Source organism: Aulonocara stuartgranti (genome assembly GCF_965226115.1).
Source record: "Aulonocara stuartgranti genome assembly, chromosome: 5".
NCBI lineage: Eukaryota > Metazoa > Chordata > Actinopteri > Cichliformes > Cichlidae > Aulonocara > Aulonocara stuartgranti.
The window spans coordinates 13653975-13678557 of NC_138943.1; the positions used below are offsets into that span (position 1 = coordinate 13653975).

At 37.8% G+C, this 24583-nt stretch overlaps 1 protein-coding gene and 1 long non-coding RNA gene across 5 annotated transcripts in view; both read right to left on the reverse strand.

Moving 5' to 3' along the window:
* LOC309707057 overlaps positions 1-24583 on the reverse strand; it is a 262943-nt gene that overhangs the window by 97134 nt on the left and 141226 nt on the right. The window lies entirely within an intron of this gene.
* Positions 1-24583, reverse strand: part of raly (RALY heterogeneous nuclear ribonucleoprotein) — a 130130-nt gene that overhangs the window by 27584 nt on the left and 77963 nt on the right. For 2 of the 4 annotated variants that reach the window (XM_082534131.1, XM_082534134.1), the window contains exons 3-9: positions 22228-22297; positions 21082-21129; positions 9649-9812; positions 8831-8871; positions 8124-8157; positions 5471-5590; positions 2655-2830 (exon numbers count right to left, since the gene is read on the reverse strand). In XM_082534131.1, the coding sequence (XP_082390257.1) occupies positions 2655-2830; positions 5471-5590; positions 8124-8157; positions 8831-8871; positions 9649-9812; positions 21082-21129; positions 22228-22297 (653 nt within the window). The remainder of the gene's footprint in view (positions 1-2654; positions 2831-5470; positions 5591-8123; positions 8158-8830; positions 8872-9648; positions 9813-21081; positions 21130-22227; positions 22298-24583) is intronic. The other 2 variants (XM_082534133.1, XM_082534132.1) reach the window with 2 other exon arrangements.

Consider the following 24583-nt stretch of genomic DNA (forward strand, 5'->3'; position numbering starts at 1 on the left):
TAGCATGGCAGCCAAACACAACAGTGAAAGAAGATTTTTCGTGCCCCGTTGTGCGTATCGCTACCGTGCTGGTCCCCTTCTTCTCCACAGTGTGACTCACCGGGATGTCAAAAGTGAGCGGGACCTCGTCCATGTTTGTGATGTGGCTGGGCTGGATGTGTTTGTCGCCGATGTGTTTGCTGCAGTAGGAGCGGAAGATGGCCAGCTTTTCCTTATAATCCGCTGGAAGTTGCTGCGCTACCGTAGTCCTGGTCCGGATGGAAAAATGGCACCGTTTCATAAAAAGTGAAAGTGAAACTGCTTTTAGCCGAATGGTGACCTTCGAAACGCTTCTCCCGCTCGTTCTTTGCTCGATGATCCACCGCTCGAGTCTTTCCTCCAACTCGGGCCACCTCGCCTTATGTCCGCGGAAACTCAGCTGCGTTTTCTTGACCTGCCGGAGCTTGTTTTCTAGCTTCCTCCATTTGCGAACCATCGATTTGTTAATCTTAAATTCTCTCGCCGCTGCTTGATTTCCATGTTCCTCCGCGTAGCTGATGGCCTTCAGTTTAAACTGTGCTTCGTAAGCGTGTCTCTTTGCCATTTTCAGGGTTGCGCCCACACTTCACCCTTTAGCGTTCTCATGGTGTTCTCTACTACGTCCTCCTTACAACACACAGTGCGCACTGCGCTATAGGGCGCGCCGTACTTTTTGAAGAAAATCTAAGACTTTTAAGTGCGCCTTATGGTCGTGAAAATACGGTAACTGCAAAGTGGGGTGTGCGTAATTATTCAGCCCCCTTTGATCTGAGTGCAGTCAGTTGCCTATAGGCATTCCCTGATGAGTGCTAATGACTAAATAGAGTGCACCTGTGTGTAATCTAATGTCAGTACAAATACAGCAGCTCTGTGACGGCCTCAGAGGTTGTCTAAGAGAATATTGGGAGCAACAACACCATGAAGTCCCAGACAGGTCAGGGATAAAGTTATTGAGAAATTTAAAGGAGGCTTAGGCTACAAAAAGATTTCCCAAGCCTTGAACATCCCACGGAGCACTGTTCAAGCAATCATTCAGAAATGGAAGGAGTATGGCACAACTGTAAACCTACCAAGACAAGGCCGTCCACCTAAACTCACAGGCCAAACAAGGAGAGTGCTGATCAGAAATGCAGCCAAGAGGCCCATGGTGACTCTGGACGAGCTGCAGAGATCTACAGCTCAGGTGGGGGAATCTGACCATAGGACAACTATTAGTCGTGCACTGCACAAAGTTGGCCTTTATGGAAGAGTGGCAAGAAGAAAGCCATTGTTAACAGAAAACCATAAGAAGTTTGCAGTTTGCCACAAGCCATGTGGGGGACACAGCAAACATGTGGAAGAAGGTGCTCTGGTCAGATGAGACCAGAGCACATAGGAGTTGAGACCAAAATGCAAAACGCTATGTGTGGTGGAAAACTAACACTGCACATCACTCTGAACACACCATCCCCACTGTCAAATATGGTGGTGGCAGCATCATGCTCTGGGGGTGCTTCTCTTCAGCAGGGACAGGGAAGCTGGTCAGAGTTGATGGGAAGATGGAAGGAGCCAAATACAGGGCAGTCTTGGAAGAAAACCTCTTGGAGTCTACAAAAGACTTGAGACTGGGGTGGAGGTTCACCTTCCAGCAGGACAACGACCCTAAACATAAAGCCAGGGCAACAATGGAATGGTTTAAAACAAAACATATCCATGTGTTAGAATGGCCCAGTCAAAGTCCAATCGAGAATCTGTAGCAAGATCTGAAAACTGCTGTTCACAAGCGCTGTCCATCTAATCTGACTGAGCTGGAGCTGTTTTGCAAAGAAGAATGGGCAAGGATTTCAGTCTCTAGATGCGCAAAGCTGGTAGAGACAGACACCAAAAGACTGGCAGCTGTAATTGCAGCAAAAGGTGGTTCTACAAAGTATTGAATAATTACGCACACCCCACTTTGCAGTTATTTATTTGTAAAAAATGTTTGGAATCATGTATGATTTTCGTTCCACTTCTCACGTGTACACCACTTTGTGTTGGTCTTTCACGTGGAATTCCAATAAAATTGATTCATGTTTGTGGCTGTAATGTGACAAAATGTGTAAAAGTTCAAGGGGGCCGAATACTTTTGCAAGCCACTGTATGCCTGACTATGAGATAATAAGACAGAAGGAAAGGGTCAGTGCTTCCTTTTCTCCTTGAACAACTCCTATGAATCCAAACCACCCATGACTCTCTCTCTCTATATATATATATATACATATATATAGTGGGATGGACTGTAATTTTGTTCTATTTATTATTTTTTTGTCATTCAGTTTAAATGTGTTTAAAATCCTGCAGTTCCAACAGAAGCTCTAAATGTATGTAGTATCAGTGTAAAATAATAAGATGCATGTAATGCAGGGAAAATGATAGAAGATACTCTGATGATTGCAGTTCTGTCTGTAATATTGTAGGATATTTACCTATATATAAGGCATCTTGTAATGACTGTTATTATAAACTGATACTGTTTAAATATAACTGAATTATGTTGATGAAAATGAACTAATTAGGGCTCAAATGGTTGAATCCTGCACTAAAATCATCTTTGTGTGAATAAGAAGTCTCGACTTAGGTTACCGCAGATCACACTACTGTTTGTCACATTAACTCACCATATGGTTGTGGGTGTCATCCTGTGTGTGCTCTCCCTCCTCCTCTTCTTCATCTTCCTCCTCCTCTTCAGCTTCGCTGTTCTGTCTCTGCTCATCCTCATCTTCAAGCTCTGAACTTGATTCCTCCCCTCCCTGCCATGCCTCCTCACTCTTGCACTCCTCTGTATTGATCAAATCTGCATGAACGCGAACACACACAAGAAACCCAAACGTGAGATGGACATGTCGCAACTGCGAAAACTGTAGATCAGATTTTACAAATGCTGATGATCCATGTCTTTGAGGAAAGAAAACACGGCCGTCCTCACGGGGTAATCTGATTTGAAAATAGGCCTCATGGGATAATAAAGAAAGAATGGAAATTCAATCCAGAATGAAGGAGTAATTTTTGTTTGCTTTGCTTTTTTTGCAGGATAACAGTTCAATGGTCTTAGTCAGGCAAGTGCTATTGTTACTACCCCTCTTGCAGTAAATCAAATCAAGAGACATCTTCATGTAAGTACAGAAAGTGAGTAAGCATCAGTAATCTTGTTAAAACAAATGGATTATGGTTCCAGCCATCCTTAGCAACTTTCCTCTTGTGCATAGGCCGAATCTATGGAAAAGAGCAAAAGCAGGCTTCAGAATTGTTTGGCAAAGTTTCAAAGGTGGGCTGCCATTCAGAAATCTGGAATCAGGCAACACAGACACTAACATTTTTGTGTTTCTAAAGCTGCATCCCAGACTCCTCGTACGGATACAAGTCAACTGTTTCTGATTTCTTCTCATCTTGGACTTGCTTGCTTGTGCCGTTGCATTTCTTACGTTTTTTTTTTTTATTATTATTATTATTATTATTTATAGTCAGTATTGTAATCACATTTTGGTACAGTTTTTACTGCAGTGATTAGTCCTTTTGACCAATTCGGTCCTTTTAACGATTCTTTGTTCGTGTTTTTTTCTCTCTAAATTTTTCCAATATAAAGGCCGATGGTTATTTTATCAACACTTACCATTACTTTGTTTAGTTGAGCGGTGAAGTAGAAAATCGTTTATAAGGCTTTGATTTATACTGTATGCATGGCCTAGTGAGGTTATTTGAAAATAACACATGATGTTGATTCAAAGCATTCAACTTGTGTTTGTTGGCTATCCACTGAAATTCTCAATATAGGGTTAGGAGAGGTTGATGCCAGGGAAGGAGCCAATTCTTAGGCTGAAAACACAAAATGGACTATCAGGAAGATAGCAAAAAACTTTACATTTGGCCAGATTAACAATGTGATACATTTTAAAGGAGAAATAATTCACTGGCCAGCTCAGTGAGACCAGAAAGCCTGAAAGACCACAGAAGACAACTGAAGTGGATGATCAAAGAATTTCCTTTCCCTTTCCTCTTTCCTCGGTTAAGAAAAAACCTTCACAACACCTAGTCAAGTCAAAAACAGTCTTGAGGGTGAAGGCATTGTTGTCTCCAATGAGAATTCAGCTTTAAATACAGAGGGTTTACAACAAGCTGCAAACTGCTGGTTATGCAGAAGAAAAAGCCTTCACACCCCAGAGACAAAACCAAACAAAAAAAACATGTTTGGACAGATGAAACCAAGAATCATGGGAAGAAAAAAGTATGGAGAAGGGAAAAAAACATCTCATGATCATAAGCATGGAGGATACAGTTTTCTGGAAGTGAATCACTAGATTTTATGATTGGAGTAACAGGATGAATTCTGAAGTGTACAAGGCTATACGCTCAACTCAAATCCAGCCAAACGCTGGAAAACTGAAATGGACAGCACTTCACAATACAAACGAAAAATGACCAAACGCAGAAAAACGAGAAGGTGGAAAGAGGTGAGTGAGGAAAACAAACACAAACAAACTGGGGCCATGCGTTGTGTGGAGCTCCCTGTAATCTAGGCCTATTTAAGCTTAACTAAGCGAGGGTTAGTTAGAGGGATCCAGTCCTAACCATAAGCTTTATGCAATAGAGGAACGATTCAAATGCTGTGATTACTCTGGAAGTAGAAAAAGTCCCATTACATCTGACTTCCACCATTGCTCCCTTCACAAACTGTGGCTGCCAGGAAAATATTTTTATTTGTTTTACTAATTCTGATTCCTGAAGAGGACAGACTCCAAGGTTGGTTGGAAACATCAAAAAGCAAACAAACAAACAAACTGTGCTCTAACCTTGATACTGGTGATCTTGAGCAGCTTTCTCAGTAAGCACACAAATATTACTAAATTTAATGGCCCCTCATATAATATGTGTATGGAAATGTTCTTATGATGTGAAAAAAAAAAGAGTCTGCATGCAAAATTGCTCAGTTTTATGACACGTGCACACCGGCCAATTTTTGTCTTACCGCCATGTGTATGTTAGTAAATAAGACTCATTTTAAATCAGAAGGCTCATGCTCGCTGTCTCCAGTCTGCATACTATTTGTTTACCAGCTAGACCCCCTTTGCTCTATACAAGAAACAAGTTTGCTTGGAGGTGAAGTGGAAACAATGTTGATATAAGAGAAAAGGCTGCACTAAGACACAAAAGAAAGAAGAAAAATAACAGATACAAATAATGGTTTCCAAGGTTCAAGGAAGACCTATACAGTTCAATGACTGATTTTACTCAGCTAGTGCAAAATCGCAGGGACAAAGTCAAGGCCCCTTGAAAATGAGGTAATTGTTTGCATTTGTTTAGTTGACCATTACTATTTTACTACTGTTTAACTCTGATTAGCATAATCAGAGTGTGCACTGGTTTTGTAGAGTTCCAATTCCTTGAATGATTTCATTTATAATGTAAGGTATGTATGTGTGTGGGGTGGGGGTGTCACCTGTGGCAGCTATGTGTGGGTCTTCTGTGATCTGCTCCAGTCTGCCCAGCAAAGCCTCGATGTTGGCTTTAATCTGAGTCAACTCTGACTTTATCGCCTGAAGCTCTGTGCCTTTCACTGCTGATAGAGAGACACAGACAAACATAGACAGAGGGGAGGGAGGTGAGAGGGGATGTAAGTGTCCATGTCCTGATTGATAAGCCTGCAAAGAAAGCAGTGGATCCACACACTTTTAAACATTCTCTATTGTTTAAATTATCTTTTTTCCTTTTATGACAGTAACATGTCTTTCATTTTTGATCCTATTTTGAAGCTTCATTTGCGCCTTTTTTCCTTTAAAAAAGTGCCCCCCCCCCTAAACATTTAGATTCTCTTTGATTTGATCTCATATCTCATATTTCTAAGCAGGCAATACAAAACTTTTGCTAAGCTCCTTTAATGAAAGCTGGACGTCTGCACTTTAATCACATCCTGATCGTTTGATTTAAAATCCATGGCGGTGATGTACAACGACAAAACTGTACAAGAAATGTGTCACTGTCTCCAAAGTTATGGCCCTGGCTACATCAGGTCCCTCTTCTGATCGCTTTGATGGAAATCCGTAAATATATTTTGATCTTCATCATGTGCTAGTCAAAAACTTGATGTGTTAGCAGCAACGGAGATAAAGTCAGGGGATCACCAAGAACATCTGGAGTCGTGTGTTGGGATTCATGAGCATCTGTGCCAGATTTTATGACATTACAGACAAATATCCTGCTGTGGATCAAAGTGATGAATTACAGTCTTATTCAGTAAATGTTAAACTTTTTCATCTTTTTCTTTAATCAAAGTATTCTGATGTATTTCTCTGAAACTTAATAGATTTTTCTGATCAAATGGATGAAAGCTTGTCTGTGTTTTGAAGATAGAAATGTGAGGAAATCTACTCAAGTTTTATACTATTTCTATTTAGCCTTCCATTTTCCCCCTTTAACTCTACCAGCGTACCTCTTGTGTCCTCACTTCTGCCCCCGTCCTTCTTTTCTGGTCTTTTACTCCGTTGTCCTGTCCTTTTCTTTTAGTTTTACATTGTATTTGTATTTGTATTACATTGTATTAAAATTCTAGTTTTGTGTGCCTCTTTTTTAAAGCACTTTGTGACTCTTGTTTGTGAAAAATACTGTATAAATAGATCATTTTTTCTTTCCTTGCTTGCATTACCTTGCTGAGCCATGCCTCCCTGAATAAGGTTAAATGCAGACAATTTGGTTCTCTCAGCCAAAGTTTATTGTTATTGTAATGTAGTAGTGACAACCTCACCCTCTTAATCCTATTAAACCTATAGGGCAATTAAATTTTTGTTTTCAACTTTGAATTTCGACAGACTCTTTGTCTGGAAAAATGCTCCCTTTATTATTCCTACAATAAAGATATCAAAGGCAATGGAACAGATCCAAAAATCCAAAAGATGCATCTCTGTTTGACATAAAAATAAGACAGCTGAACCCTTTGATGACCTTTCAGTGATCTTACACACACACACACAGCCTCACACACAAAGACAAACCTTGAGATAAGAGGTCTGCCAGAAGCTAGTAATAAATCGACACATCGCTGCAGTGACTTGGCATTAGTTTCTCTTTACCACTTATCACGACCTCTAGGGAAGATCTGTTTTTTACAGCATACAGAATCACCAAGTTATTTGACTTCAAACAAAAGGGACCCAGAATCTGCCTTTAATATCTCCCAGCCCACACACTGTGACGTCAGCTCAAGCCAACATTCAGCTAATCCACATTGTTCAACCCACGCCTGGCGCCTGCTGAATTCTGGAGAGTGTCACCTCTTTGGACAGCTGTGTGAGAAGAACCAGAACCAAAAAAACAACTCTGGATCCAATTCATGACTGTACCACGAAGGTAATGATGTACCATTCCTTTCTATGACAAAGACCTGCTGAAATTTGAATTTGATTTAATTAGTTTCCTGTAGCATTTTGCTCATATAAACCCGCTAACCCTTAAGGCTGCACGAGAATTGGGTATTCTAACATGGTACTGTAACATGGCGAAACTGAAAATAAAACATTATGTGTTATTATCCTCACAAAACAGGGGGGTTAGTAAAGTTCTTTGGACACAGAAGTCGCTGAAGTTCATATCACTTCTATCTACAACTAAGTTCCTAACTTAATCCAAGGTTTGTTAAAATGTCATCTGTTTCCCATTTCCATGCTGGAGGGAAGTATCTTCAAGGCAGCGCTGTGATGGATGTGACCATGCTTATGCTTTGTCTATGATAGTTTTAATATTAAAAAAACCCAAAAAAACCCCTTTCCATGTATTAGTTTTTGGAAATGATTGATAGAGCTTAAATTATTATTTTGGTCTTATTCGGCGTATACATAGATGCCTCTTCACAAAAGCTTATCGCAGCTTGAAAGGTAAAATCTTCAATTCTTCAAAAAAATCTTTAAAGATTACATGAAATGTGCTAAATTGTTATGGAAGTGAGTAATAATGGTTAAAGTATTCACTAAAACAACTAAAACTCATCTTTTTGGAGTTTGATTAACATTAACTGCTTTACTGCTCTGGTATCTTTTTTGTCGTGAAGCACTTCATGATCTCTGTCTTGAAAACTGCTATATAAATAAAAATTTACTTACTTAATGCATAGAATGCAAAACAGGATACACAAATCTAAAGTAAAAAAGCAAGAAAACCAAGATTTAAAGAAAAGAATACACATCATGTAAATACAAATCTAAAAGCTGGGCCGTTACTAGATAATTATTTAATTATCCTTTATTAACAATTTTAAAAAAGAAATATTCAAAAGTAAAAAAAAGTTTAAAAAAAAAAGTTTTATTAAGGCAATTTTATTTATATAGTGTATTTCATTACACTCAATATGCTTATGTCCTCATGTGGGTTGTGTTAAAGCTGAGGTCCCTTGACGGTGAAGCAGGATCATCTTTAGATTTAAGTCTTGATTTGGAACAGACAGAAGAGCCCCCAGCTCAAGCTCTAAGGCTGCAAACATTTCTCCTATGTAGCTCGGGGCCAGACCCAGATAAGTTACGAAAGTCATCAGCAAAATAAAACAAAAATAAATCCCAAAATATACAGTACATAGGAACACTGTAGAGAAGCCAGGACTGGTTATTCTACTCATTCTAACTTCATTCTGAATTGGAGGCAAGAAAGATAATTTTTTCATATTTAGCCCAGAAAAGAGGTAGTAGATGTAGTCTCCAAAGCAAATAAAAGCATGAATGGCTTTTTCTATATGGGAGTATGAAAACGAGCGGTAATAGCAGTACTAAATATTAATAGTCAAATTAAAATCATGTGAAATATAAAAATGTCATACCGTTGACCATAGGTCCAGTTGTTTAAGGATGTCCTGTGTAACTGCAAGCAAAACTTAGTTCATATCAGCGAGCATTAGGCCAAAAAAACCTGTTCTGATATCCCCAAAAAATCTGCAGTTAAAAAAGGCTTTTGTTTATTCTCTTTAAAACAATTTGCAATGTAAGTTTAATGAATACACAGAAAGACACTTAAATCTGTGACATGTAAATTGCTTTGTGAGCTCTACGTAGACTGAAAAATTCAGGGAGCTGACAGGGCCTTTGCATAATTTGTTTAGAATCTGAATATGCTTTCAATTCATGTGATGGGCAACTGGTAAAAAAAAGGAAAGAAAAAAAACAAGAGAAAAAACAAGAGAGAGACAAGGATTAACCTGATGTTTTGGCCTTCCAATGTCATGTAAAAGCAGGGCTTGAAAGATAGATGAAGAGGAGGTTTGAGACAGGGTGGAGCTGGTTAGAAATTTAACCAGAAGAGATAATGAATAAGAGAAAAGCAAGAAATATATGTAGTCAGAAGGAAAATGTTTGGTGACAGAGCTGTGTGTTTTTCCTAAAATCAATATCACTGACAATTTGAGAATTTAACAAGTTATATGTACAGAATTGTATATCAATATATGTACGTGCATATTTACTTTCTTAAAATGTTGATATTTATTTTTACTTCTACTTGGAAAAGTAAACAGTGACAAACTAAAGTCAACACATCAGACTTTAATGGTGGATTAATGTGGTGTAGGTACTGCAATGCTTTACAACAGCTTCTTGTAAAGCAAAACTGGCTGATGGTTCATTTGTACACGTTGAAACTCACATCTTTGTTTGTTGCCATTGCTGGTTGGGAGGATGGAGGCGTTACACGCCAGCAGTTTGACAGGCAGAGACTTGACCCGTCGTACGAGGGGTACAGCCACTCTCGGGCGTTTGACTGGCACCACACGTGGAACAGGAGACACTCTGCCACGGTACTCAAACAACCTGCGAAGAGGAAGGTGAGGGGAGACAGAAAGAATGAGAAGGAAGCAGGGGCATCAAAGTAAAGAAAGATAGAAAGGAGGGTTGAAAAGGAGGGAAACAAGAGGAAATGTTGAGATAGGAGAATAGAGGTCAAATAAGGAGGCAATGTTTTGAAAATGACGTTGTGCTAAAAAAAACTACATTTATCTTTAGCTGAATCTATGAAAAATGCCAAAGATGAAACAGTTTGACAGCATAAAATAGTATTTTGCATAAAACCTGGGATACCTCGCTACTGTGTGTTGAGTGTCACGGAAAAATTTGAGAAAACTGGACGTGGAAGATAAAAAAAGAAGATGGAAGCTTTAGATGTTGTATTATCGCTTATATTCTTTTGATTTTTTTTTTTAGATATTTATTGGTGTATGTGTGTGTGTGTTGTATCTTGTATCCTTTATTTCATGTGCTGAACTTTGGTCAAATTTATTGTTTTAAATGTGCTTTATGAATAAAAATTTGCCTTAGAATGTACTGGGAGCCTAAAATAAACTATCTGACAGATAGCTATCTGTACAATGCAGTGGAGGCTCTATCATGGTTTATGGCTTCATTTCACCTAGTGGTGTGGGGAAGCTTGTCAAAATTGATGGAATTACAAATTCAGAAAAGTATGATCATATTTGTATCCACCATCTGGGAAGCATTAGATTGACAACAGCTTCAATTTTTAATATGACAATGATCCCAAATACGCTGCAGTACAGTACAAGTATACCTGGATAGAAAAATACACAACATCTGTCATGGACTGGCCTCCCCAGAGCCTTGACCTCGACAGCCTTACTGAAGCAGTGTGAGATTGGATATATGGATGTGTCTGGAAACTTGCTTAAAAAAAAGCGGGAAAAAAAAGTACATTCAAGTAAATAATTTATGCAAAAAACCCCCAAAAACTGACAGTAAAGCTGAGAATGTCTGGCTTTGTGACTGTGCTGCTCACAGCTATACGTAAAAATCACCCAAACAACACCAAGATTTAATGGCCACATTTATTAGGTTCCTGGCTTTTTTAGTACTTCCATTGGCAACTGCTCAGCAAAGAATCAACAACAACTATTAAGGTATTCTATTAGCCTTGTAACTTCTCAGCAGAGCTTTTGGGAAAAACATCTGTTGCAAATGGTTTACTTGGATTTTATGAGGATAAACACTTTGAAAAAAGACTTTATCACTATTGTGGAAAAACAATATTTTTGATCTTTCTTTGTGGAACTTCTGGTAGTTTGTTACCCCTGTGGCTTTAACACAGTGATTTAGTAATGTTTTGAGCCTTTAGTAATTTCAAAGCTTGGCATTTGTGTTTTATTGAGCATGACATCTAAATAAAAGTGGTTTAGAAATTCCAAGGCAAAATAATTTACGCAGGCATCATTTTATCATTTTATGAAAGAGTCCACAGAAAGAGCCAGAGGAAAAATGTCTTTTTTGAAATCCAACATATGAGCCTCATTTTCTTGTGGTACACCCTGATGACAGTCTGCTGATGGCTTAAATAAATTTATGAACTTCATGTTTCACAAGTTTAAAAAATATATGCAAAGTTATGTTGCCAAAGTAATACAATTGGGTTACATTACAGTTCAGCCAAACATAAATCTGTAATAAATTAAACCTTTTGAAACATTTTCAATTTTAAATCTCAGTTGTGTTTGAACATGTTGCTGCAAATAAAAGAAACATGAGCTCATGCTGTGAAACTGCTGAGGCAATTCAATAAACATCAAATGTCTTTAAACAAATTGGAATAAGCAGAATAAGCTGAGGAGCAGAAATGAATTACGACGGCCCAAACAAGTTGATTCTTAATTATGAATTGTAAAATAGTTTTGAAATAACTTCATTTAGCAATATCTGCCACTGGTTATTTATTTGGCAAAGATTAGCAACAACCAGGCTAATGTAGGGACAGAATGTCAGTTAAATGGACGATGGTGGCTCAAGAGTTGGGAGTTCGCCTTGTAATCGGAAGGTTGCCGGTTTGAGCTCCGGCTTGGACAGTCTCGGTCGTTGTGTCCTTGGGCAAGACACTTCACCCGTTGCCTACTGGTGGTGGTCAGAGGGCCCGGTGGCGCCAGTGTCCGGCAGCCTCGCCTCTGTCAGTGCGCCCCAGCGTGGCTGTGGCTACAATGTGTGAATGTGTGTGTGAATGGGTGGCTGACTGAATGTGTAAAGCGCTTTGGGGTCCTTAGGGACTAGTAAAGCGCTGTACAAATACAGGCTATTTAAAGCCAGTGAGTCTTTTATCGCATAAAAAGGTAAACATTTACATATTTTCTATATCTGCTTGAGAGCCATCATCTCTTACTGAGGTTTTAAATTTTGTTGCGCTAGCTAATGGTAAGAAACCCTGGCCATGTTGAACTCGTTTTGTGGGTTCAGGTGTAGTCCACAACCTTAAGCAGCTTTACAAATTATAATGAGGAAAAGGCCAGCCCTTATTAAGTGCATTGATTAGGAGAAACAGATAAATAATCTATTACATACATTTATTTTACTGTTTTTAAATATATTTGTATTTATTTTACTCCCATCCCAAAGAACCCGAGATTAAAAGCAAAAGATGTGACTGCCAGCTCTAATGATCTCTGTAGCTGAATAAAAAGCAGGAACTCAACAGTTGCTTGTTTAATGTATTAAACGCTGAGAAGAATGAATAATTTAAAGAGTAATAAATTTATAAAACTATGCAGATTTCTATAATGCAATCTCAACAACATAATCCCATTCTGCGTAACACACTGATTTACTTTAAATGGTAAGAATGTGGCCATTTCTTCTGTTTGTGGGAGAGCAATGAACTACTACAATTTAACGTCCCAAGTCTGAAAAAGGGTTCCAGGAACCTCAGGTCAGAGTACATATTTGGGCACAGTTAAAAAGTTAACTGCTTAAATCAAAATCTTTATTTACACCCAGGAGAAAACATGTCATGTGTTGGTTATTCAATTCGGGTCATGAAAAATAAGGACATTTTTTAGAAACCTTCTGGATTATGGTGATTTAATTCAACCACTCTGGGAACAATGACCTCCATTTGGTTTTACTACATTATGTGCTATCCTGCACAGGATGTCCTGCTAAGCCTGCAGTTTGAAACTTTTTGGACAAGCAACATCATTTTTTGGTCTGTTTTCAGTAATACGCCCAAACAAAGTCCATAACTTCTAGATTTACACACTCCTGGAAGTTGTTCAGATATTAGATAAACTGAGATTTTTGCAGATAGCAATAAAACTGTAAAGTCAAAGAGCTGATAGTCATCGCACATAATTTGTCCAGATGGCATGGCGATTTCCTCCACTAACTTAATAAAAACCATGAAATGGTAAATCATATTGTGTAATATGAAAACATAATACCACCATTAAAGCAAAGCTATTCTGCTGGGCCACGCAAACCCCAGCAGAAAAAGTCCCTGATCCCCTGATTTACTGTAAAGATCATACTTTAGGAGGTGGATAAACTTTGATCCCAGCTCAGGTGATGTAGGGTCATGAGTTTCAAAATAAATAAGATACAGTAAAAAGAATGGGGGAAAAAGACAACAGCAGAAGCATTCTCTCTCATAGAGTCCATTTTTGATATAGAAGTAGATCCACTTAACTTTAGGGTCATCGTATTTTATTTCACATGTGCACAGCCTCAGCCTGAACACTCTTAAGCTATAAAAATACTTATAGCCTGGACTGTTTGTAATATTTTTACATTTAAAAATGTGAGTGAAAAAGTAAGATTGACACATGGGATGGGTGTAAATCAGTGCTGAGGTCTGTGGCCCAGCTGGTCAGCATGTTTCACCAACTGTTAACAAAATGTGTCTGCCCACTTGAGCTCAGAAAAAAATCTACAACTATGGTTTCGAAGCTGGAGGGACCGAAATGGGTTTGAGAACCCAAATTGTGGACAAAAGGTGAGTGGGTGCAAGCTATTGATTTGTTTTCTTCGCAGGGTGGTTGAACACTGGGAATACGACTGTAAACATCTGGAAGGAATTCTGCGTAGCAGTGCTGTTCTTTGGAAAGCTTTGGAAATAAGCCAGTTAAGGTGGCTGATTCAGATACCTGATTAAGAATGGGACACGGATGCCTCCGTGTGGAGGCGCATCTTACCCGCCCTTTCCCAAGTCTGCCAACACGACAATCCAGTCTGGAGCAAGTGTCACATAAAAGAAGTAATAGATGGAATATTGCACATTGCCAATATTAGACAAAAAAACTCACTGATGTAATGCTTTATTTGTAAATACACAATACAATCAAGTTGTTGTGTGTGCAATGATCCTAAACTTGTAACAGTAAACAAGGCCAGGTTCATGAAGCAATGTTTTTGCCAGTTTGGCCTGGAATAACTTGGCTCACATCAATCCCCATCAAACATTATTTGGGATAAGGCTGTGAGCCTGTTCCCAACTTTTGAAATGATCTTGTAGCTAAATGAAAGCACATTACTGCAGAAAGGTTTCAAAATCTTGTGCTAATCTTTTCCAGAGCAATGAATTATTATCACAGCATATGAATGTAGCTTTAACATCTTCACCAGCCACACAAGGGTGTTCACAAACCTTTGGCCATAAATTCTCTGTTGTTCCTATGCTCTGATTTTTAGCAAAGAAAGCCACAATTAATTAGAGTGAGGCTGTCTTTTGTTTTGTTTTGTTTTTTTAAATTTAGTTTTTAATTTTAAAAGAGGATATCTGTTGACAGAAGATATCTACACTGCGTGAGGCTCACAGCTGGTGTGGCAGAGATGTACAGAGAAGTTTTTTTTCATTTGTTTATTGTTAAGACCATGACTTGTGGATGCGTAGTAAGTGTGAGCATACACTTCACTGACTTTGCTATGGGTGTAAATACACGAATCGGTTTCTTTCTGATTAGCTTTAAACATGTATAGGGTCTACAATTGGGAAGTCATTAAATATGTGTGTTCTTTAAATATTGTCCTAATAGTATATACAAGTATTAAATAAGTTGTAGGAAGCAACCACTTCGTTCTACAATTCTGATATACTTGTCTTTTAAATAAGTTGGCAATGTGAGAGTCATGCTGTGGTAATCCTTGGATGAGGTGCTTATTTAATTTCAAACTGATGGTGCGTATAAATGATCTTTCAAGTCCAAACCACAGAAACTGGTTTACGCTGGGTTCACAGGATTGCATATGCTATCCACACAAATGCCATTAATCCTTTATGGCATGCTGAATGAAATAAATTTAGACACTTTTTCGCAAGTGACAGAATATTGGAACATGACAAGAAATAAATAATAACTATTATCTACCAAACTGGTTAGTGACAGTTCTAGGTTAGATGTATGTTCCAGTTTCTTTGTGAGCACATACAATATTTACCTCAGCTAGTCTTCCAACAGAAAGGGGGTTAGAGTCATAGTCTCCATGTCTGACCTAGTTTTCAGGCCACATGTTGTTTTTGTCTCTCTTTCTCCTGTTTTTCCTCTGTCTGCGTGGGTTGAGCTCACCTGGGCTCCCGCCCTTGGCCCACGCACCTGGTGTAATCAACCACTTGCCACGGATCTGTCTGATTGCATTCTTTGCCCAAGCCACTATTTAAGATGGTGGTTCAGTGGGCTTCTTTGCTGGATTGCTGAGTAACCTCAATTCCCTGGACCTGCTTCCTGACCTGTTTTCCCTGAAGTCTGGCAATGTGGTGTGGTGTGGAAACGCGACAACGGACAAAGGAGTGGAGAGCGAGAGCGTGGAGTGTGTTTTTTGGACCTGTTTCCCTTCCTTCCCTGGAAATCCTTAACCCTTCGCACTGAATACAGTTTCACCTGGTGATTGTGTAAATAAAATTGTGACTTTTCTTTCTAACCCCGCTGGTCTGCACCTCAGTTCATTCCGTCCTTGTGACATCAAATCAACCTACTAGAGCTTACAGTTTAGTCTTTCCAATATATAGGAATTTTATCTTTTCATAAAACATATTTACACTCCTAATAATTTGGTGAAAGAATAAGATGGTAGAAAGATGCTTATTTTCTCTGCTACCTCTTCTGAGTTAATTTTTATATACTTGTGATATTAAATATTCTCCAAATATTGTTAGTTGCCCTGCAGGTTAGAACGCTCTCCTTGTAACTCTGTGATTTTGAGTGTGCATATGCCATAACCAGTGTTGGGTGTAACACATTACAAAGCAACATTACTTCAGTTATATTTACGTATACTGTAGCAAACAGTTGTGGTCAAAAGTCATATACTTACTGACATTTCAAACTTGTTCACCCAGTTCTTGTTTTCTAATGTCATTAAAGATGTCTGCTGTACAATCATACCACCCTGGACTAGAAACAAAATAACTTCAGAGGTGGCAAAAGTAGAGATACTTAAGTAAAAGAACATTTTTGAAAACATTAAAAGCTGAAGTACTCAATCAACTTCTTAACTTAAAGTAATAAATAATAAAAAGTACAGACTCGGAAATGTACTCCAAGTATGAAAATAAAAAGGAGCACTTTAAAGGACAATTCTACCAGCTATTTTTGTCATGTGCTATATTAATTCAGTACACAATAATATAAAATGAATATGAAAGTTATTCCAATCTAAATTCTAATTTTCATGAATGTACTCAGTTTAAATCTGTTATGTAGGACACAGTGAAAAACAATTTAAAAATACCTTAATTTTCTGTTGCCTACATTATAGAGTTGATTTTGCCTCCACAGTTAAACAGGAAAAAGAGTACAGTCAGGAGTTAAAGTGGGATTCAGCAGGTAGGGGAACACAAAGATTGGTTGTAGTGGCGATAATTTCCATTGACAGTTCCAGTGTACAAGCTTTAATCAGCTGACTCGTGCTGCTTTGAGGTTTACCTTCTTTATAGTTTTACACAAATGAATTCAAACCCAATGCTTCACAAGCTGTCTTAGCTGATTTCGATTCTCTAAACTGGAGATGGGGTGAAAGCAGTCAGCCTTTGAAGGGGTGGAAATTTGATATTACTTGACAAATTTGAAACTGTGTGGGTGATTATTAGAAGTGGAAATTGTATGGATAAAGGAATACATGCCAATATATAATGTAGCACCAATTCACAATAACAGCTGTGTTAAGGCATTTCAAATCACAATGTAAAGATCCCACAACGTTAGATGGAAACTATCTGAAAAGTCCTTATGAGCATGCACTTGGCAATACTGGCAAAGAAGATCTCCCTTCTCACAGAAAGTGACCTCCAACAGTCACAGACAGGGCCCTAACCCAGCCATCTGCTGTGACATGACATGCAGCCATAACATATAAATGTAATGCAAGTATATACAGGCAAGAGGGGAAGAAATGCTTAGTGCATCATGGATCAAGTCCACCAGGAGCCAAAGCCTATAGCAGCATAACTAAGGGATGGCTCAGGGCTAGCTGACCTAACCATAAGCTTTAATAAAAAAACAAAGTTTAACGCGGAAGGTGTCTGGTATCTGAACCCAAATTATGAACTGCTCCACAGGCTTTCAGGCTTGCCTTTTAAAGAAAGAAAATTATAATAGCTGTAGGCTATACTTTCCATTATGCTTCTAGCAGCTCCAAGAACCACAAGTAAGCATGTACTCTAAGAGCGAATTGCTCTATTGGGATAATCTGACACTAAACAGCAGTGGTGTGCGGTAACTTTTACAGAAAGGCAAACATATCTTTTTCTGTCACCCAAATAGTGAAAGAAAGGGTTTGCATGGGTTACAGGAAGCATCCCAAGGCAAGCATCCCACACTAGCCCACATTTTAGCCATGTGTTCAAACACCCCTGAGAGCAAAATTCTCAGTTCACTCTTTGTTTAGAGGTAAACTTTAGTGGAATTGTGATGTATAAGAGGATTAATAAACGCAACTGGTCTTCTTCTCTGGGAGACGGAGAAACCTCAATTACCTCCACTTCACTCCATTAGACTTTTGTATTTCAAACTGTTAGCATGACCATCTTGAAACACGAATGCTTGGTACCACAAGCTTCAAAAACCTCAACATATAATGACACCGAATAACCCCCTGTTGTTTTAGTGATTTTCTTTCCTCTGGGTAAATGCAAAGATTGGATACAGATACTATTTTAACATCTAGTGTCATCTGGATGCATTATCATAGATTCTTCTCACCAAGCAACTTCTGTTTTCTGTTCTGCTCACACATGTAGTTGTTGAAAGTTGAAAGAGGAAAAGCCTCCCTGCTTGCTGAGTTACTAAGATTAGTGAATATGCTTAATATGGTCTGATCTCATATTGTCACAATTATATGTAAATACAGTGTCATTACACGCGAACGGCTGTAATTTTCGTGCCTTTTAATGCAGTTTCGTCATCACTCAGTAAAGTCTGGAAAAAATTATATGAACCCTTCAATTTAGTGATTCATAGAACAGAACCTAGTTTAGCAGCCACCACTTTCAAAGGACTTTCAAAGGATTTTTCCTGATGCTGTTTGCAGAACCGTGAAAAATGACAAGAAGGAATTTTAGACCATTTCCCTTCCAAAAAAGTATTTCAATTCATCACTATTTCTGGCATATCCTTTTAAAGCTTTCCTCTCTAGGACATATCTGGAGTCAGATCATCAACAGATCAATTTTTCTTCTTTTTTCCTGTGTGCTTTGTTTTTCTTTCTTTCTTTTTCTGTCTTGGTGCATCGTGAAACTATCCCAAACGTCAGGTCACAAACAGCTTCACCATCACCACCTTCAGCCATTATATGGCGTGGAAGCCTTGAGGTAGCAAATGAAGTACAACAGCTCCGATGAAGTTTCGTTAATGGTGTGCACTTCATTTTTTTATTTTTGTCTTGAAGTGTTGTGGAACCTTTAGTCTTTGTAAAACTGATATATCTTTCACTCGTGGTATCCTTTATTTTAAAGCTTAAAAAACACAAAAACAAGAAAGAAGTTGGGGTTTTTTTGCAAATTGTAGAGGTTTCTGCTTTTTTATTTTTTTTATTTTAGCTGTTTCTCATGTCTTTTAGGATTATTTATTGTGCTTTTGATGTGAGTAGGAGAATAATAACAGTATTAAATTTCTTGCATGTCAAGAACAATTCTTCCTTTAATGTCCTTTGGAAATTGAGATTGGGGATGGTTCACACCAGATCAAATACAGCAGACACATCAAGGGCCATCTCTACAACCCACACTTTAAATTTTATTTCCTTAAATGGAATACCTGCCTCCAAATAACTTTTAAAGAGGTTGTTATCACTTACATTCACTTTTTTCCAGGGTGGACTGAAAGTGATTGCTCAGACTCTTCAATAAAATGAAAAAAGGTTCCAGTTTTTTTTTTTTTTGTGACTTATCTTGCCTATTCCAAATTTTATTTTTTCCCCCTAAAACTTTATTTATTCTTTTCAACAAGAAAAAAGCAGCAAAACCAAACAAAAATATGTAAAAATTTTATTTTGAAGGCCTTAACACTAATGAATAAAATCATTTCAGACATACATGACTGGAACAACAATTAGCTTAGAGTCTGAGGAATTCCTGGTGTACAGATGAAGTTATTTTTCTTTTAACCACAACTGCAATGCCTTTGATGATGACTTTCACCTGGTCTTGTCAGAGCAGTAATAGTTACCACACTGTGACATGACTGCAGAGGTCAATTCAAATTGTCTAAATTCAACCAGATGTTTCTCTGATAAGACTTATTGAAAGAAAGGTACAAAAAAAAAGAAAAAGAAAAAAATGCTCTTAAGGAGGAAAATATTGTGTTGAAAGATTCTGTCTGAAATCTTGTAGATCTTATCACTATGATGAAAGATACTGTTAGTCTTCCTGCTGTGTTAGCATTAAATCTGATCAACTGTCAAGTTTTGCTGTCATAAATATCAGCTCATAGAATCTTGCTGCTGTAAGGATTTGTGACAGCCTCCACAGTGGGCACCGTAATATAAATCAGTCTCTTCAAAAAAGCTGCAGTTCATCAGTAAGTATAAAAGTCCCCACTGTTCCCACTAAATGAGATCCGACCCAGCACATGAAACAGTGAGAAAAGACCTTGTTTAACCATTATCACAGCATTTGGACTCTGTGATGTGAAGTAAGGCGTGCATTTTTGCATTTTCAGTAGTGGCTCATCATTAGGAGATGTTCTGGTTCTTTTATATGAAATTCCAACATCAAGACTTTAGCTTTGACTTTTTATTTTAGGGACAAGGAGAACTCTCTGGGATGCAAAAACTGGTATGTAAGACAGATGATGAGCAAACGGTATGGTGAAAAAAGTCCTGAATTTTCAATGTGCTGGCACACAGGTCATTTCTGCTGAGTATTAGAACTCTGCTTTGACAGTCTCAGCCTGGAGGCCTCCAATAATAAGATCTGCTGAAAACATCTGGGTCAAAGCCAGAAACCGAACTATCATCATCAGAAAGATCCTCCACACGTAATTTGTGTTCATTTGAAACAGAAGTTGATGTTTGTCCAGAGTGAAATTGCAGACACGGAAGAGCAAGCGGTCATGAAGGGAATGATCTAAAAATAACAATAGCTAAAAATAGTTGAAAGTAGTGTATAACTGGAAAATCTTAATGGGAAAGCTGATTTAAATCAGTTACGTTAAAGTCAAAAACTTTAGATCACACCTTATGGTTCTTAAATTGTTAGGCTGACATATGTGAAATCAAATTTTTAGAAATAATTTATTGAAGCACAATTCTGCAGCAGTATATACGTATCAACAGTATTAACAGAAAAAAAATATAAAATGTGCAAATATACAATCCGCTGTTAAAAAGTAAATATGTAAATAATAGTGTTATGTATATACAATTTGGGTTATGACACATAGAATTTGGTATTGCAAAGTGGTGGTTAATAGATGGGGGGTGGGGGGGTGGGACTGTGTTATTGGATAAGTAAAGGGTGGTCACGGTTATTGGGAAGAAACTGGGAACTGTAAAATAATGAAACAAGTGATATACTGTAACTTTTTCAAATTTATGGCATTTTTTTTATAGATCAAAATATCCAACCCAATATTTTCACCTTTACAAATTTCTTTTATTTTATTTATATATATATATATATATATATATATATATATATATATATATATATATATATATATATATATATATATATATATATATATATCTGCAACTGGAAACCAATAAAAGGCCTAAAAACCATACTTTCTCTGTTACTGCTGGATAGAGATGTCCATGTGTTACCTAAATGGGTTATCATGATTAACCTGTTGCTGACAGCTGAAAACAGTCCATGTGTTACCTGTCATAGAAGTCTTCTCTGTAGTAGTCATAATCAAACTCATAGCCGCTGGGTAGAAAAAGCACAGCACAACATAGAGTCATAGAGTATTTTTCATTACACGAGCATGAAACTGCATATAAAGCACAATAATATGACAAAAAAAAAGGTTTTCAATGCAGTTTATAGTTAAAAATACAAATGAAAAATAAGAGTGTATAAAATAGTTACAATCTGTGTGGGAAAGAAACCAGAAAAACAGACAAAAGGTACTCAAACCAGAGATAAAACAAGAGACAATAGATCTTCAAACAGACTGCTAGAGGCCAAGAGTGCATTTATGACACATATTTTAAAATTACTGTTAGCATCCACAGTCTGTTAGCATGTCCTGAGAAGCAGAGTGAAGAGCAGCAGGTCGAAAAATAAACCTGTTCCTTTTATCACTAAAAATGACCAGCGTCACAGTATGACAGTTGGTAGCTATGAGCCTACATTAGTATTCAGACAATGACAGGTTTAAATGGTAGAGTGACGTACAACATGACTCTGCACCAATTTAAATATAAAGAAAAGACTATAAAATAAAATCATTCAGAACAGACTTTAATAAGGATTTCTTAGTCCTCATTACTTCTTTATAGATAGTGCGGTAGGGCGTGGTCGGTTGATATTCTGCGGTGAGGCGGACACACCTGAGCGCCATTAGTTATCACGCCGCACCTGTATTAAAAGGCTGTGAGGCTGTGCTGGGTCCTGAGTGTTGTTGTTGTTGGAGTATGTGGCTGTGAGCTGAACAGCTGCAGCCAGTGTGTAAACAAGCAACTGTGAATAAAGTGCTGAAAGGCCTGAGGTCTGCTGTGGGTTTATTACAAATTGATAGATAGAAACTTTATTGATCCCACAAGGAAAATTGTTGTTATGCATTGTAGGTGGTTTTGATGCTATACTACAACTTTCCTTGTGTGTGTGTGTGTGTGTGTGTGCATTTGTTTATGTAGTAATACCGTTTGTGGTCACATTACTCTCTGCCAGGCTTCCTAATCAATCCCTTGGCCTTAAAAAGAAGCTTTTTAGCAAGTTCCCGAAACACTCAAAGAGCTGCTTAGGAATTTGAGTGACACATTAATCAAATAATCAATAAGTCTGATAAATAGCAGTGTGTACCTGTAGAGAGAAGCTGCTGATCGTTTCAGGCCTTTGGGTCTGGGCTTTGGCTCTCCCGCCATGTTGATATCTGGAATATATATATATATATATATATATATATATATATATTTATATATATAAAAAAGAACAAACACTCTGTTAACTACCAAATAAAATTATATTAATCGATCATTAAAAAGTATTGTAGCTAGATCACAAAACAGTAACCCTATCTGTACCTTTAACTGTGCCTTTAACTTAGATCTAAGACAGTTCCTGTGTTATCTTGTAACTTCCACTAGAGGTAGCTGTTGAGCTATTTTACAACAATAACAGTGCCAGCTGTTAGGTCAGTTCCCCTTACTGTGCAGAAGGGGAGGGGAAAAAAACAAGAAACTAACCCCTCAGCTGTGTTTGTTACTTCGCTCATTCTCTTATGTCAAAAAGGAATATAACAGTACATCCAAAGTACATGCTCTACAATAATTACATGGTTGTAGAAGCAATTAAAAATATATGTAGCTGCTTTGTAGGCCAAATAAAATGAAAGAAAATGAAAAAAGAAAGAAACTGTCAGCAAACTTTCTGAATCAGACATCCAGTTAAAGACGTGGAGGGCCTGATTTCAGCTGACTGGGATAAAAGCAGGCTATACCCTGAAGAGGTTGTCTGTCAACCATAGGTCTAACAAAGACAGACTGACAACCAAACAAACCTTGGAAAGCATGTTTTAACCCAGTATCATCTTCCTTTGAGGCAACAACTATAATCTGTAAATCACTTTTCTCCCCTCAAGTCCTGAAATAATTGTTGTGTTCTTCTAATGTTTTGTAAATACTGCAATAGTAATTATGATCAACTAAAGTATGAAAACTTAATTACACCAAGTTAGGATTAATGGAATATGTATGTTTTCAGGAGGCAAAATGATTTGAATGAATTGGGGGGGGAAATAGTAGAGAAACTAAGAACAAAGCGTCCTCACTGTAAGATTATTAAAGACAGTTCGTTGAGAAGGTTTTCTTTTTTTTGGTTCAAATTTGTGTTGTTAATTACACAGTGAAAGGAAAACAAAGGATCTGTCATTATGAATGATGAAAATGTCATGAGCTGATTCCTACGTTGTGGTCTTAAATTTAACAGAATATTAGAGCTCATTTGCTTTAGTTCCACCCAGCATGGGTAGATGGTTAATGGCTAGTCTGCTAACAGAGGGGGAAAACAGAACTTGCACTGATGAATCACCATCCATCCATTTCTAAATCACTTCATGGTTCAAGGTCACCAGAGCACCAGAGTCAATTCCAGCATGCAGTGGGTCACGGAGCACCACAGCTCACCAGTCTATCACAGAACAGCATTTACTTTCTAGTTGTAGGAGTAAACCAGAGCATCTCTATGAAAGCCTTACAAAACTGGAGGAAACAAACTCCATACAGACGAAAAAGGTTCAGCAGATTTGTATCAGACTGGAACCCAGAACTCGGAATCAAGCACTGATACTGCAGCCTCTCACAAATTAGTGAGATATTTAGATATTTCCAAGCAAAAATTACTGGCAACTTGGGAAAATACCTCTTCAGGTTTGATGTGCAGTGTTCACGTGGGTTTTTTCACTCTCCAAAGTATCTTTAGATTGTAAAGTTTACTGAAGTAAAAATTCAGACAAATGCAGTAAAGCAGTAAAATACACTCAAATATAAAATAAATTAAAAGTTGCTGAAAACCGGCTAGTTTAAAATTGCTGTTGCTTAAGCTAAATTAGTAATAAATCAATAATATTGTGATCTCAGTTCTGCAAAACTACTAGCACTAGTTTGTGATCGTATTTGACTACAAGGAGAGGATACATAGCACGTTGCTAAAATCAGAAATATTAAATAAAGAATCAGATAAAACAATATGTAATAATATTGTAGTTTTAATAACATTATTGTAATGCAGTGTGAGTTAAGGCAGAAACAAAATGTTACATGGAGAGCTGTTTGGGCTGGTTACAGAGGAAGCAACCGGAAACGCTGGTGACACGAGCATTTTAGGAGAGCAAACAGTCTAAGCTCATACTGGCCGTTCTGTTCATCTGTTTGAGTATGATTGTTAATCAACAAACTGCTAATGAGCCAGTGCCTGTGAGCTACTAAAAAAAGCAGCTGATGCTAGTCATCTAATACCAGCCCCCCTTAAATCCTCCTCTGCTTGAATATAAGGTGATGCTCCTGTCTTGTTAAATTTTATGTAGTGCAGGCAGCACTTGAAGCATAAAGACATCACCACAAGTTGAAAAGTATATAAAAGGATTTGAAGTTGACGGATAAGCAAATTGTAGCAAATACTACGAAGGCAGATGTAACATTTCTGAACTTACATGAGGTCT